The sequence below is a fragment of the Halictus rubicundus genome, chromosome 5, assembly GCF_050948215.1.
Source record: "Halictus rubicundus isolate RS-2024b chromosome 5, iyHalRubi1_principal, whole genome shotgun sequence".
In the NCBI taxonomy this organism is placed as follows: Eukaryota; Metazoa; Arthropoda; class Insecta; order Hymenoptera; family Halictidae; genus Halictus; species Halictus rubicundus.
The window spans coordinates 8,498,370-8,511,532 of NC_135153.1; the positions used below are offsets into that span (position 1 = coordinate 8,498,370).

The window sequence follows — 13,163 nt, forward strand, 5'->3', positions numbered from 1 at the left end:
TAGCACGTTATTCCCAATTTACGTTGTAAGTTTTCATGTAAACGCAAGTTGTATGTATATAAATTCGATTAATACCAAAGTGTGCGGAGCTTCATGTGAATACGGTAACGCACTGAATTGTAAATAATAATTCCATCCCCCGTCCCTGCCCCTTATTTTTGACTTCTCGTTAATTAGCGGGTCGTTTTAGTGGTGATTCGTTTCGGTGTTTGTATAGAATCGTTCCACACCGCTCCTCTTGCGATGTACTTGTATGAAAGGGAGAACATCATAAACTTAAACTTTTCGTAATCTATTCGGATCGTCTTCGGATTTGTATGATATTTCTATACCGGCGCACACGTAATAAATTGTCCAATTAAACAGATCCGTGTTTATTACTATTTGAACTTTCCGACATTTCCACGCTGTTGGTAGCTGTTCAATTTTTATCCACCCGACTTTGTTACATATTTTCGCACGGTACGATATGACTACTCTATTAATATTAGATCATTATGGTACATGATCTTTATAGACATCTGCACAGCGTTATTGCAGCGAGCTGCTTGAACACCGAGCAAAGCGTTTTGCATTACATACAGGGTGTTCGACTACAGGTGGGAGAAAATGTAGGGGCTGGTTCTCCAAGACAATATAAAGTGAAAATGAAGAATAAAAAAACTGCGATTTCGCCTTTATTTTTCAGTTATTGTCAATTTAAAGTCCGCCTAAAATGCGGCAACCCGGCCAACAGTCACGTATCGAAGGGGGCCTCGCTCGCCCCCAATGGTTAGGCTTTGACGTCACACACTTTAGCCAATAATTCGGCTAGAACAAATACAAGCCTAACAGTATGATAGTGTCGGCGAATTGGATTTAACGTAACTCACGTATTCGTTGCTCAATAATATAATAGATAAGAGACTAGAAGAGCGAATTAATATCGTCCTACGACGATAAAGCAATAAACGTTTGAGCAAGCATTTCGGCAGCTACATTAGTCTTCCATAAAACGTTCCGAGACATATATCTAATTTCACGCATACGTATGTTATATCATTAAGAATATCTAAACAGAAACGTTCGTTTGGATTTCCTGAAGACGCATCGTATGATTTTACCAATTACAAATGCGTAAAAGCGTATGTAGATCGCGTTTCCGTCAATGTTATAACTTTAAAATAGCGTTACATTGAATCTTCTGTACATGTTGCAATTGAGAAAACATTGCTGACATCAGTCAGACCTGTTTAGTTTCCTTTGAATTTCTACAAAAGTTTTGCCTTTAGTTTCCGGCGTGATGCGATAAATAATTGCGGTACAAACCGCTACGACTGCACAGTACCCCAGGAATGGAAACGAATGGCCATAGCCTAAGCTTATAGCTACCCATATGTAAAGCTTAAATCCGACGATGCCTTCTAAACCGCCGATCACACCGACAAGACATGTGCTGATTGCTTTGACTTCGGTAGCAAAGATTTCTGACATTAAAATTATTTGCAAGCAAATTAAGCCGCAATTAAACATAAAAATTGACACTATGCAAGCTATAAACGGCGCCAAAGAGTACATCTGCACGTCTATGCTTGTATACTCCTTTACGTAAAAGAAACTACCGATAACAAGATTACACAAAGCAGCTACGATACCTGATACAAGTATCAGTGGTTTGCGACCGACCTTGTCGACCAAAAATGTTGTTACGACAGCGGAAATCACTTGTGTCACACCAATAATCACGGCGATCGTATAGTCGTTTATAATGTTGCTGGTTGACTTGAATATCAACTGACAATAGGTGATGATGGTAAAGAACCCACCGAAATGGTGCGTTACCGTAAACAGTAAAATTATAAGGAGAGCACGAAAATGTCCTCGCGATGCGAAGACGTCCGTTATGGTTCCACTCTTCGTGACTCCTTTCTCTTCTGTAGAGAGACAGGCGATAACCACTTGCAACTCGTCGGAAACATCGGTTTTTCCTCGCAATTTTTCCAACACTTCTTCGGCCTCGTCCATTCTGTTCCTCAATACCAGAAAATACGGCGATTCAGGCATAAACCAGAACATGCAGATAGAAGCGGCATTGAAGACAAGGAAAATTCGAGCCATGAGGGATAACGACAGATACGGTGCAACCACGAATGTTATTAGAATACCGGTGTTAAACGCGATTCCAGTCAGAGAGTTTGCAGCACCTCGTGTTTCCGATGATGATATTTCACCTATGTACATTGGCCCGGCACAGACAAACAATCCCATACCGAATCCTGCCAGAAATCTTGCCACGTACAATTCCTACAAGAGAAAAGGTTCATGTACTTATTGGAGGTAAAAATTCGTGTTTCTGTTAATTAGACTGAGTTAAATCTCGCAAGCCTTAAGGGGGCCGGCAGGCATTTGGCTTTGACTGTCACGCTATGTTACGCTGTGCCTTTTTTTCTAGACATTTTACGTCTTAAATAAGTAAGTAATCTATTAAAAATGCATACCACCGTGTTTGTACATGTCTTTGCTACGTCTCTATAGAGCCTTTTTTTCGATACGAACACTAAATCTCTCGAAATTAAGAGAATCTTTCAGCGGCAGCCATCTTGTGACGTCATACTTGCTTCAGAATTCGAATTTTCTGCCGAATATTACAAATTACTCCACGATGAGGTAGAAATTCGCAATTTGGGCTCTATACAGACGTAGATTGGACTTTTAGGAAACACAATTGACCACTTCTAAACTGCTCATTGCAATATTGAAGCGGCAATTTGTCTAGATTTTGACCCTTGCACACGTATATGGATTTCAAACCAAACCGGAGCCAAGACTCCGTATATTCGCGATAAGGTAGGGTGACCAGGTTACCGACAAAAATAGGCGAAAAATGGTTTCACGCGCCTCAACTTTTCGTCCTTGTACGAGAATATTTTTCGCTGGGAAAGGGCTCGTTCGAAAGAAAAAGGTTCAATCTAGTGCGCGCTAGTCATCAGCTGACGAGATTATGCAGATATTTGGTAGTATAAGCGTTAGAAGTAGGCCAAAAATCGATGATGCGCATGCCATGGAATGCAAGCATTTTTATGCCATTGGATGAGTTTTCTGGGTGAAATCGAGAGTAGCGCGCGCTAGCAAATATCTCCAGCTACAAATTGAGCTATATTTTTTCTTGATTCTCTGCGAAATAAAGCCGAAAACTTGAAGCACGTTTCTGACGTCAGAATTCATAATATCGATAATACAGAGCACAAAATGTGACAAGTTTAGTCACAGATTCAAGACACGTCGAATCACGATCAAGAAGAATCTTAAGTTATTGGCTGAAGGCTGTAAATGGAAATTATACAGCAGTACCTGTTGGCTCTGCAAAAGTCACGTGACTACCTTTTATTAAAAGGTTATAGAAATTATTGACTACCTTTTATTAAGCGCGACTTACCCAAATCGATGAAGCGATTGTGATTAAACCCCAGCTAACTAAAACCGGTAAAAAACTCAGCAACATAGTGGTCTTCCTGCCAAATCGATCAGCCAAAAAAATGTTCAGCGGAGGTGCTACCAAATGACCAACGGCTACAGTAGCAACCAACGTAGAAACAGCTGACTCGGTGACCGGAATGGGTGAATCGTCCGCCATTAATATTACGATACTTGGTGAATTCCAGCCCACGATATATCCAAGACAGCCAGCCATAGAAGCGCCTTTACAAAAAAAGAAAAAAAATTATTATTCTAATAAAAATGTGTAATCTACATTTTTTCAATTGAGTCAAACGGAACACAAGGGTTTGATGAAACACTAAAGTTTGCAATATTCTTTGCTACATGTAACTTTGCTAAAAACTGTTATACTTGCATGTTAAAATGGTCAAATACTCCCATGTTTTTGAACCGTCAGGTGAGGTGTATTTTGCCTTTTCGACCGTCGTAGTACTCATGCTTTAGCCTTTCCATACACTTCTTTCAAAGATGACGATACGAACTTCAATTTGCCACTGAACGAGATGCATTAAACTTCGTCTAAAGTTCTATGTGAGCAGGGTTTCTCAGATAACAGCTTGATGTCAGAATAAACAATGTATACGTGAAAGTTGTTTGCCACCTAATTTACAACGGTACATGTAGATACAAGTATCGTAAAAGATATAAATATCCGTTCTAGCATATCTGTTTGCTCGTAAAAACTTGCTGAACTTTGCCATTGCTAGACCCTTGTAATTATGCGGCTTAAGTCGCTGTAGGGACGGTTCGGCACGTCCTTTGCGATCCGTCAGATTTGAAAATGAAACAGGCAATTACATTTCAAAATAACAGTTTTATTAATCGATCATTAATCAATCAAACCGCGCAATTTTTGTTCGAAAAAAGTCTTGAAATCTCTAAAAATCGAACACGAATTTTTGCAATAAAAAATAATAAAAAGCAAAAATAATAATAACCAATAATAATAAGCGTAATAAGCGTAATAATATGCAATATATATTGGCATATTGGGCATATTGGCTACCCTAAAACGGATTAAAAAATTGGTTGTTGTTGCACGATTTAATTCCATTATGATTTCGATTCGTCATATTACCATTTCTGCCAATATCTTTATGTAACAGATATTTACGTGTTTGGAATCGGTTCACCTCCTGATGACAAGTAATGTGTACTGAATTTCGAGATAACGCAGCGTCCCTTGATTTACCATGTTTAAAAACTCTGATAAAGTGTTCATAAATGTAATCGTTTTCCACAAGTGGCAACTCATTCTTTTAATGTCGAAAGTATACAACTCGAACACCCACCAACTCTTTCTGAAAAAGCTGAAATTTGTTCACTCGCCAGAGTGAATTGCGTAGATAGCGTACGTACGTGTATGTACATACTGGATGTAACAAAATGTTTTGTCATGGCTTCATCGCGTGATTCGACAGCTTTGATTCTGATTGGAGCAAAAAATATTCCCAACTCTGCTATAAAGTAAACAATACAGCATGTCGCGGATGTATAATATATTTGCAGCGTAATTTGTTTCCATATGCGTTTACATTGTCACAAGATGAAGTTACAGTTCGCGTTGTGCCCTAGCACAAGTCGTCACAATCAACAATAAAAGGAGGGGCACACTCGCCATGCCTGATTCCGAACGAATAAGCAGGTGTTGGTTTCGGTGATTTAAGATCATATTTAGGACCTGGACTTCGACAAATCATTTTCTCGGGTCTTCTACGCGTCATAGAGAACTTTGGTGAACATGTTCTGTCTTCGTAAAAGTAAGGGGCCGGCGTAGGCGAACATTTCAGGCTCGGCGTGCGAATTCCTCTGCAAGAGACGCAAAGTGTTCGTTCAAACGTTAACTGAAACTTAAACTTAAATCTATCATTAGCTGGTCCATTAAGTTTCTGGTAAACGATGGTAAATGTTTCATGAAAAGCCAAAGAGAAAAATAAATCAAGAGATTCGAGAAGTTGGAATCTTTCGCTTTGCTTGCATTAGCAAGAGAGTCTCATCGATGTATTCGATATCTCGGTCATTGGTTCCAAGGTGGATCCCCCCGGTAGTGGGGATAAAATTTTAATGGTTACTGTAGAGATTTTTTTCACGGTTACAGAGAAAATACTGGCTCGTGGCGTTACCGTGCTAACGTCACACCCATATTACGAACATAATGCAATTGCGCAAACACGCAACTATATACTTTTGAAAGAAGTCGCTAGGTGCGATAAATTCAGGTAGTCTTACACTCCTAATAACGGCGTTTATTATTACGATATGTAAGGGCTGCTCGGCATTCGTTTATGTACAGAGATAAGATAGCTGATGATCTCGGAGAAATGTGTCCTACAAGATGCATGTGATGACTTGCAGAAATGCGAAACAGAGAAACGCAAAATCTGTAATTTTATAAAGCCATATCTTGTGAACCAAAGTAGTCCCTAATCGTGATCGTCTAACCACGTGGCGAGTATACAACCGACGAATTTTGATGATGGTGACCTTACGGTTCTCGAGGGGGGAGGGGGAACAAGTTAGAACTCCCTGATCTACTTGTAAACCGACGACTGTAAACATCTTGTGTATGTATATCCGAGAAACCTAAAGATAGCTGACAACTATCTGACGCGACGTGCGACGTCCACATTCTTACACTCCAACCCCAAACATGACTCATCAAGGCCCAAATGTTTCCCCCTCTCGTGGCAACGTGACAACGATGATTATGCTTAAAGAAGAAAAATGAATAATAGAAAAATGATGAAACAAATGGTACTCACATGATGAACGCTGGACCTGTTTTGGGCGATTTTATGTAGTAGGGTCCTGGTGTCGCACATTCACTTCTGGGTTTGGTTCTATACTTTAATGAAAATGCTGGACCTTTCGGAGATGGTAAAATATATTTTGGGCCAGGACCGCAGAAAGGTGCTAATGGAAAAGAATGATCGTGTTTCAACTTTTTCAAGTATTATTTAAGAGAAATAAGGAAAAATTTGTCGTATCATTTTGCTTCAACATCGAACAAAACAGTGTTGAAGTTATTGTTAGCTGAATCAACTTCGATCCTAAGAAGTAATAATGTAGAAATATAATTTTCAAATACCGATAGTCCGGCCGACTAGTCCAAAAGAAAAACCACCGCGTTTCGGACCCGGTAGCAAATATTTTGGTCCTGGTCCTTCGCATGCTCGTAGACCGAGTAATCTCGTACCAATTGTATACGCTGGATTCCGATACCTGGAGAGGCAATGCTTCTCGTAACCCACAAGAGTTTTAAGCTGGTATTTAGGTCCAGGACCTAAAAAGTAAATATATGTAATATCCTAAAGCTTGTTGTAACGTATGTACATATATTCGCTAAGAAAAACATTTAATCATACTTCTCACACCACATATGGCAATCACGGTTTTTTTTGTTGGTTCTGTTTCTGATTGATCGGGATCCGGTTTTGGTGGCATTTTGTTACTTGATAATTTACATTTCGTTAGAACTTAAAAAAATATATAAAATTTTGAATGTATTAGATAAGCCAAATCATTGTGAACATAAACAGTTGATTAGTGCGAACACTGATAGCTGTGAACGTATCAACAAGTCGAAAAATCTTTATACACAAATGTGACCTTGAACTCATAATCACAGAGAATACAGTTTGTATTAGCAATAATTTATGCATGTAAACACTCGCATTGTTTTAATTCCTAACAAACATTTTTTAGTGTTTCCAATTTAGAAACTAGACAAAGTAACTTCGTATACATATCAATAATTATTAACTATAATTATTAACTATAATTTAAACGAAATATTATGTTTTTAAATTCATAATATTTTAGAAGGTATTACAAGAAAATGTTATATGTTGTATGGCCGGGCCGATACTGATACACTATGTAGATGTTATATAAATATATTAAATGTTTATGCGCATACGTTGAAAATAAAAACTTTCTAAACATTTGGACAAAACAGTATACAAATTTATATTCTGTATATATAAAATAGGACATAGAAATTTTAAAGTATATTACAAATATTTCACAAAAGTATATGTGTATATATATATGTAAAATCACTCTAAAAATACATGAAATGTTTCATACATATAATACATTTTTATAATTTTCCATTTATCCTTTTTTTTGGAATTTTTGTAGATGCATTAATCTTCATCCAAACTTGTGATCGGCACTCCAGCACATTCACTGTGTCTGATACCAAAGGAATACATGGGGGCTTGTTTTCTAAGTAGTGGGTAATACTGTGGTCCTGGGCTCAAACTTATTTCAGCTAAATCATTTCTTGGCTTCAAACTAAAAGCTGGAGATCTACGTTTCACAACTTCTGTTCCTGTTGTTCCATACGCTGCTGGACCAGGACTAAGATACTCGTATCTGCCTTTATAGTAGTTACCCCTGTTATAAGAAAATATAATGATAATTGATAATAATTGAAAGATATTATAAAATTTCATAAAAATTAACTTTTAATTTGTTAAATTTTCTTCAAACATTAATATTGTTTTGCATAAGTATTTAAAGGATTCAAGCAAAGGTTCTACTTGAACGTCATATCTATACGCACATTGTGAAGGCACCGCGTGCCGTTTTATCTGGAATTTTGGGACCAATACACGTTGGTAAAATGTATGCATTTGGTCCGGGCCCTATATCGCTAATTTTCGTTTTGCCCCTGGCTTTAATACTGTAACCAGGAGGTCTTTTGCTGTGATTCATTGGTGGACATAATTCTGGATGATGTGCTCCTGGTCCTGGTCCTGAATCTCTTACTGGAAAGAATTTTGTGGGATAGGCACATACAGGCTGTTCAGCAATAAGTGGAAAAAAATTTAAGCGACGATTTTTCGTTAATTTTTTATTTTTACTTAACGTAGTAGAAATTGTTTACATAGTAAAAAAATTGTTTACTCGATCCGATGTCTCGAATTAGTAATAGCATATTTACCTCTAAACACTTCTCTACCAGCTATTGTATATGCAGGTGAATTATCCAATCCATAATTTGTTAGTTTTGCAACATTATACCGTGGTCCAGGACCTACACTTGGTACAACTATTTGTGTACGGTATCGCATACTGTACGCTGGACCTCTACGGCGAGATAAGCAATGACCATCATATCCGACTAAAGTTCGTAACTCATAGACTGGACCAGGACCTTCATACACATGGTTAGAAAAGTTAAAAATATCAATTAGATTAAATAGAGTTCTATTCGCTTGAATACGCCTAAATAAGCAATAATAATGGGTAAATTATCATCGTAACTAAATACAATATATTTACCTTTTACCATACAGCTTAAGAGCTTTGCTTTATTTTCCTTATTTTCCATTTTTGTAATATGAAATAATTTGTTAAGACATGCACAATATTACACGATACAAAACATTATCAATTTCGTGAACGAAAATGACAAATACTTTACTACAGACAATGTTCAGAGTACACGCAATATTGGACGTTATATTCAGAGTCCACGATTATATATATAACAATCGTTGACTCTGAATATAACATCCAATATTGTATATATATATAACAGAGTGTTCGACTACAGGTGGGAGAAAATTTAAGGGATGGGTCTCCAAGACAATATAAGATGAAACTGAAGAGTAAAAAATTGCGATTTCGGCTTCATTTTTTAGTTATTATCAGTTTAAAATCCGCCTAAAATGCGGCAACCCGACCAACAGAGGTGTACGTTGCGTACGTCATAGAGGCGCGCGACATTCGCGTATCATGTTTGTTTCTATATTCGCTAACTGTTGATGGATACTAAAAAGCAATAGTACAATCTAATTAGTTGAATTTTTTGTTATGTGTCTTATGTTCGTTGTTCTTATTGATTAATTTATTTTTAAGAAAGTTCACAGCATAAGATATACATCTTTTATTTCGGTTACTATAAAAAATAAAGAGTACAAAATATATTTTATATAATATTTTCAGTTCGCCCAATGCTTCCATCTTTTAATACTTCAACCCAGACATTGTTTTAGTCTTCTGTATCTAAAATAATCAGTATATGTAGTAATTAAATTTTTAATTATTAAAAAAAATTATTGAAGAATATTTTAAATTGTAAATGTACAACTACAAAACGTACCTGAGCATACAGTTTCAATTCTTTTAAGACTATGTGCAAAATACACATTTGGATGATGAAACGTCTTTTCTATAATACAATTATGAGTAGCTTCATAGTATGTTTTACATGCTTGCAAATAGCGACCTTCTTTTGAAAGTTGCACTATTGAGTCTATGTCTGAAATAGTTATAATTTTTTAAATCACCTATTACAGTGAATAGGTATATTAAATGTATCTACAGCAGTCAAAATTAGACATCTCTTTTGCAGACATTCAAAATGTCGATTACCTGATCGAACTAATCCACATTTAGAAAGTATATTTTTAAGTACATGTAATTCCATACATTTATATGGACAGCCATGATCGTCTTTTAAACCAACTGTAGAATTTAATATTTTGAAACAAGGAAATGGTTCATAATTTGCACATTTTCCTATATTCCCATACAAGTGCTTTATATAATATTTGTATTCTTTTTCGAAAGTTTGCTCATCGACTGCTTGGATAAGTTCATCTTTCCAAAACTGTATTGCATTGTTGAGGCTAAGACCTATTCCTTTAAGAAACAGGCAATATTGAACTCTACCACCATTTCTGAGGTGATGCTTTGTTCTTAATGATTCATGAAGTAATCTCATACATAATGGATAAGATGTCCTTGATAACTAATTGAATATGAAAATAAAATTTGAATTTTTAATATTTTTAATTATAAATACCTTATTTCATAAAATCTTCAATATACCTGATCCAATTCAATAACGGACAATTCGTTGCATTTACTATAATTAAACTTTTGAGTATTTATAAAATTTGGTAATGTTAAAATTTTGATTATCCTCTCATCACCATAAGTATTTGATGCAATTTCTCGTGCATGCTAAAATAATGTATATTTTGTGAAAGATATAATGTAACATTTTTAAGATCATTTAACTATGTATGACTCTACACTTACAGCGAAACTTTTATATAATATTTTCTTAAATTCAGGTACAATTAACCAAAACAATTTTGTTTCTGGTACATAAGCAATACCGTCTTTTAAAAATATTTGTCGTTTTTGAACTGGTTTTATTACACTAGTAAAATGTATTTTGTAAAATGTTGTGTTCTCAACATTTTCAATCTCACTATAGCACATTCTTAAATCTTCTTTGGATTCCTGTTTTTCTTCTTGACTTATCTATGATGAGGAAAAAGTTTATGAATATAGAAAATTGATACACTATTTGTATGGTATTTATAGGATATTTAGTTATATTATAGTATATAATATATTGAATACTAACAGTGGAGTATAGCAGTTTATTGATATTCATGAATGTTTTCATATCATTTTCATTTAATAAGGAAAGTCTCCACTTGAATAATGTTGTTTCTTGTCTGAAGAACCATTGTCTCTTTGCATCTTCAAATGAAAATGCAGACCTTAACATGAAGTGCGACATACAGTCATTTCTTGTTAAATGTTGTTCTGTCCCATTATGGGAATTATAGTTACGTGTATTTATAAGATTTGCAAAATCATGAATACCATTACTTTCCAATTCGCTTATTAACATAGTCACATACTCTTCGGCTGATTTGTTATAGTTTCGCAATAATATTTTCTCTACTAGTGTTAGAACTACAAAATAAAATTTTATTTTTGTTAAGGTATAAAACTTTTACAAAAGGATAGAAGAAATAAACAGCTACATAAAAGGTCACCCATGAGATCTTGAAAGCATGTCCACCAATCTTATTAGTATAAATCAGAAAATGATTATGTGTGAAACTTCAAATGGGATAGCCTGTATACTTCCAAATTGTTTTCTTATTTTACCTCTTAATCTATTAACACACCATTGTTCTAACTCTTCTAATTTAATATATCCAGATGGTGGTGTGTTATACATTTGTAAATTATATGTATATGTACTATCAGGGATTTGATGCTCTATCTCAATTGAAGAATGCAGCTGTCTCATTGGCATACATGCCATGTTGATAAAAATAGTCCACCAAGTTAAATATTGTAAATAAATAAATAATACTGATATCAGTCAGCCAAACCAGGCAATGGCAGAAAATCAGCAAAGTCTGCTAGGCGATGTAAGCAGTAGATTTGAGGTTACCGATCGAGTCAGACGGTTGGTACAGCCATAGACAAAGGTATAGGAGTAGACCAAACACCATATGGTTTCGTGTTTCGCGATCTGAAATACCGACAACAACTAGATTTCTTACGCCCTCTACTCTGACGAACGATAAATGTTTCAACTAAATAGGTACAATGTACGAAGAATGTAAGTGCGTGTAAGTAGTGAGCATACGCGCACACGGGCGCATGCTTTCACTGGGAAGTGAATTTTATCCTTTTATTAAAATATTAGGTAAAACTTTGCGGAATTTTATATTTATAAACCGTCGAATTTGTTTTAAAAATTAGAGAAAAAGTATGAGTACACAAAAAGGGAATTCGAATCGATCAAGACCACAAAAATATAAAAATCAGACTGTTTTTAAAAATGATTTACACGATAAGTCGCATAAGATAAAAATGATCAATAGCATTGAAGTAGCAAATGTATGTCAAAGATGTAAAGAAATAATTGAATGGAAAATTAAATATAAGAAATATAAACCATTAAAGACACCTTCAAAATGTATAAAATGTGGAGACAAGTCGGTAAAGCAAGCATATCATAACATCTGTTCATCTTGTGCTAAAGAAACTAAAGTTTGTTCTAAATGTGGTGCTGAAAGTGAGATTATTGAAGGAAAACCTAGTAAGCAAGAGTCCATGAAGTTAGATGCTGAATTACAAAATCTTCTTAAAGAACTACCTGAACGAAAACGGAGAACGTTCATACGTTACATGAACCAAAATGGTACAAACATTTCAAAATATACCAATTGAAATACTTTTTATATATTTATGGCCTAAGTATGTTGGGACTCCATTTAGTTAAACAAAATTTCAACCAGTACGCAATTTAGTAAACTCAGATACTTTTCTTACTTGTTAAGAGTAAGCATTTCTAAATACATACTTTATGTTACGGTTGATTAATTTTGTTTTAAAATGAGTAAAGAATTAATTTACTAAGAATCACTTACATATTTGCAGAGAATAAGGTGTAATGGATATGAATTGTTACTACTCTGATGAACTTGTATAAATGGAGTTCTATTGTACATAAATTGGTATAATGTTTCTCATTAATGAGTATCTCTTTTGCAGCTGCAAATAAGAAAAACAATTCAAGAACAAATAATCATCAAAGTAAGTGCGAAAGTGAAGAAAATGAAAGCATAGAAGAAAGAACGGATGAGTCTGATGCAGTGCCCATATCTAAAGATGATTTACTATTCAAATTAAAATCACTAATAGTTAAAAATGATGATGATGAAGACGAGTTTGAAAATGATGATAATTGGGATTCTGACTTGCTTACATAAAAATAAATTATTACATGTTTTCAACTTTTAATTGTTTCTTATTATAATAAGATATTTTAGTATTGATATTTTAACCCTCCGAACTCCAGAATTTTGTAAACACCTGTTAAATGTCTGTAGCAAAACCACCGGAGTGCT

The 13,163-nt window shown here is 35.0% G+C and overlaps 5 protein-coding genes across 5 annotated transcripts; 1 reads left to right on the forward strand and 4 right to left on the reverse strand.

Moving 5' to 3' along the window:
* Positions 1 to 648: 648 nt before the first annotated feature.
* LOC143354189 (facilitated trehalose transporter Tret1-like) lies at positions 649 to 3,978 on the reverse strand. The gene is made up of 3 exons (XM_076788060.1): positions 3,833 to 3,978; positions 3,416 to 3,678; positions 649 to 2,283 (listed from the first exon to the last, which is right to left on the reverse strand). The coding sequence occupies exons 1-3, from the start codon at positions 3,912 to 3,914 to the stop codon at positions 1,219 to 1,221; spliced, it is 1,410 nt and encodes a 469-aa protein (XP_076644175.1). The 5' UTR covers positions 3,915 to 3,978; the 3' UTR covers positions 649 to 1,218.
* A 1,070-nt stretch (positions 3,979 to 5,048) lies between these two features.
* LOC143354593 (uncharacterized) lies at positions 5,049 to 6,921 on the reverse strand. The gene is made up of 4 exons (XM_076788846.1): positions 6,843 to 6,921; positions 6,566 to 6,760; positions 6,240 to 6,390; positions 5,049 to 5,286 (listed from the first exon to the last, which is right to left on the reverse strand). The coding sequence occupies exons 1-4, from the start codon at positions 6,919 to 6,921 to the stop codon at positions 5,049 to 5,051; spliced, it is 663 nt and encodes a 220-aa protein (XP_076644961.1).
* A 688-nt stretch (positions 6,922 to 7,609) lies between these two features.
* On the reverse strand, positions 7,610 to 8,922 carry LOC143354638 (ciliary microtubule associated protein 1A). The gene is made up of 4 exons (XM_076788896.1): positions 8,770 to 8,922; positions 8,429 to 8,641; positions 8,048 to 8,252; positions 7,610 to 7,878 (listed from the first exon to the last, which is right to left on the reverse strand). Exons 1-4 carry the CDS (start codon positions 8,816 to 8,818, stop codon positions 7,626 to 7,628), a joined length of 720 nt encoding a protein of 239 aa, XP_076645011.1. The 5' UTR covers positions 8,819 to 8,922; the 3' UTR covers positions 7,610 to 7,625.
* A 409-nt stretch (positions 8,923 to 9,331) lies between these two features.
* On the reverse strand, positions 9,332 to 12,727 carry LOC143354184 (DNA primase large subunit). Its single transcript, XM_076788050.1, has 8 exons — positions 12,684 to 12,727; positions 11,407 to 11,779; positions 10,871 to 11,208; positions 10,537 to 10,764; positions 10,324 to 10,458; positions 9,865 to 10,243; positions 9,593 to 9,751; positions 9,332 to 9,495 (listed from the first exon to the last, which is right to left on the reverse strand). The coding sequence occupies exons 2-8, from the start codon at positions 11,564 to 11,566 to the stop codon at positions 9,482 to 9,484; spliced, it is 1,413 nt and encodes a 470-aa protein (XP_076644165.1). The 5' UTR covers positions 11,567 to 11,779; positions 12,684 to 12,727; the 3' UTR covers positions 9,332 to 9,481.
* On the forward strand, positions 11,868 to 13,047 carry LOC143354185 (uncharacterized). The gene is made up of 2 exons (XM_076788051.1): positions 11,868 to 12,454; positions 12,808 to 13,047. Exons 1-2 carry the CDS (start codon positions 12,022 to 12,024, stop codon positions 13,023 to 13,025), a joined length of 651 nt encoding a protein of 216 aa, XP_076644166.1. The 5' UTR covers positions 11,868 to 12,021; the 3' UTR covers positions 13,026 to 13,047.
* Positions 13,048 to 13,163: the final 116 nt, after the last annotated feature.

Excerpts from the sequence above, each read along its gene's own strand:
- LOC143354189 (XM_076788060.1), bottom strand. The coding sequence starts at position 3,914 with ATGAGTACTACGACGGTCGAAAAGGCAAAATACACCTCACCTGACGGT. Across the intron at positions 3,679-3,832 it reads GTATTTGACCATTTTAACAT|GCGCTTCTATGGCTGGCTGT; the intron begins GCAAGTATAACA and ends TTTTTTGTAAAG. Across the intron at positions 2,284-3,415 it reads CAATCGCTTCATCGATTTGG|GAATTGTACGTGGCAAGATT; the intron begins GTAAGTCGCGCT and ends TTTCTCTTGTAG.
- LOC143354593 (XM_076788846.1), bottom strand. The coding sequence starts at position 6,921 with ATGCCACCAAAACCGGATCCCGATCAATCAGAAACAGAACCAACAAAA. Across the intron at positions 6,761-6,842 it reads TGCCATATGTGGTGTGAGAA|GTCCTGGACCTAAATACCAG; the intron begins GTATGATTAAAT and ends TTTACTTTTTAG. Across the intron at positions 5,287-6,239 it reads ACAGGTCCAGCGTTCATCAT|AGGAATTCGCACGCCGAGCC; the intron begins GTGAGTACCATT and ends CGTCTCTTGCAG.
- LOC143354638 (XM_076788896.1), bottom strand. The coding sequence starts at position 8,818 with ATGGAAAATAAGGAAAATAAAGCAAAGCTCTTAAGCTGTATGGTAAAA. Across the intron at positions 8,253-8,428 it reads TGGTAGAGAAGTGTTTAGAG|TAAGAGATTCAGGACCAGGA; the intron begins GTAAATATGCTA and ends AATTCTTTCCAG. Across the intron at positions 7,879-8,047 it reads GCACGCGGTGCCTTCACAAT|GGGTAACTACTATAAAGGCA; the intron begins GTGCGTATAGAT and ends TTCTTATAACAG.
- LOC143354184 (XM_076788050.1), bottom strand. The coding sequence starts at position 11,566 with ATGGCATGTATGCCAATGAGACAGCTGCATTCTTCAATTGAGATAGAG. Across the intron at positions 10,765-10,870 it reads ATAAACTGCTATACTCCACT|ATAAGTCAAGAAGAAAAACA; the intron begins GTTAGTATTCAA and ends TCCTCATCATAG. Across the intron at positions 9,752-9,864 it reads ATGTGGATTAGTTCGATCAG|ACATAGACTCAATAGTGCAA; the intron begins GTAATCGACATT and ends TAACTATTTCAG.
- LOC143354185 (XM_076788051.1), top strand. The coding sequence starts at position 12,022 with ATGAGTACACAAAAAGGGAATTCGAATCGATCAAGACCACAAAAATAT. Across the intron at positions 12,455-12,807 it reads ACGTTACATGAACCAAAATG|CTGCAAATAAGAAAAACAAT; the intron begins GTACAAACATTT and ends TCTCTTTTGCAG.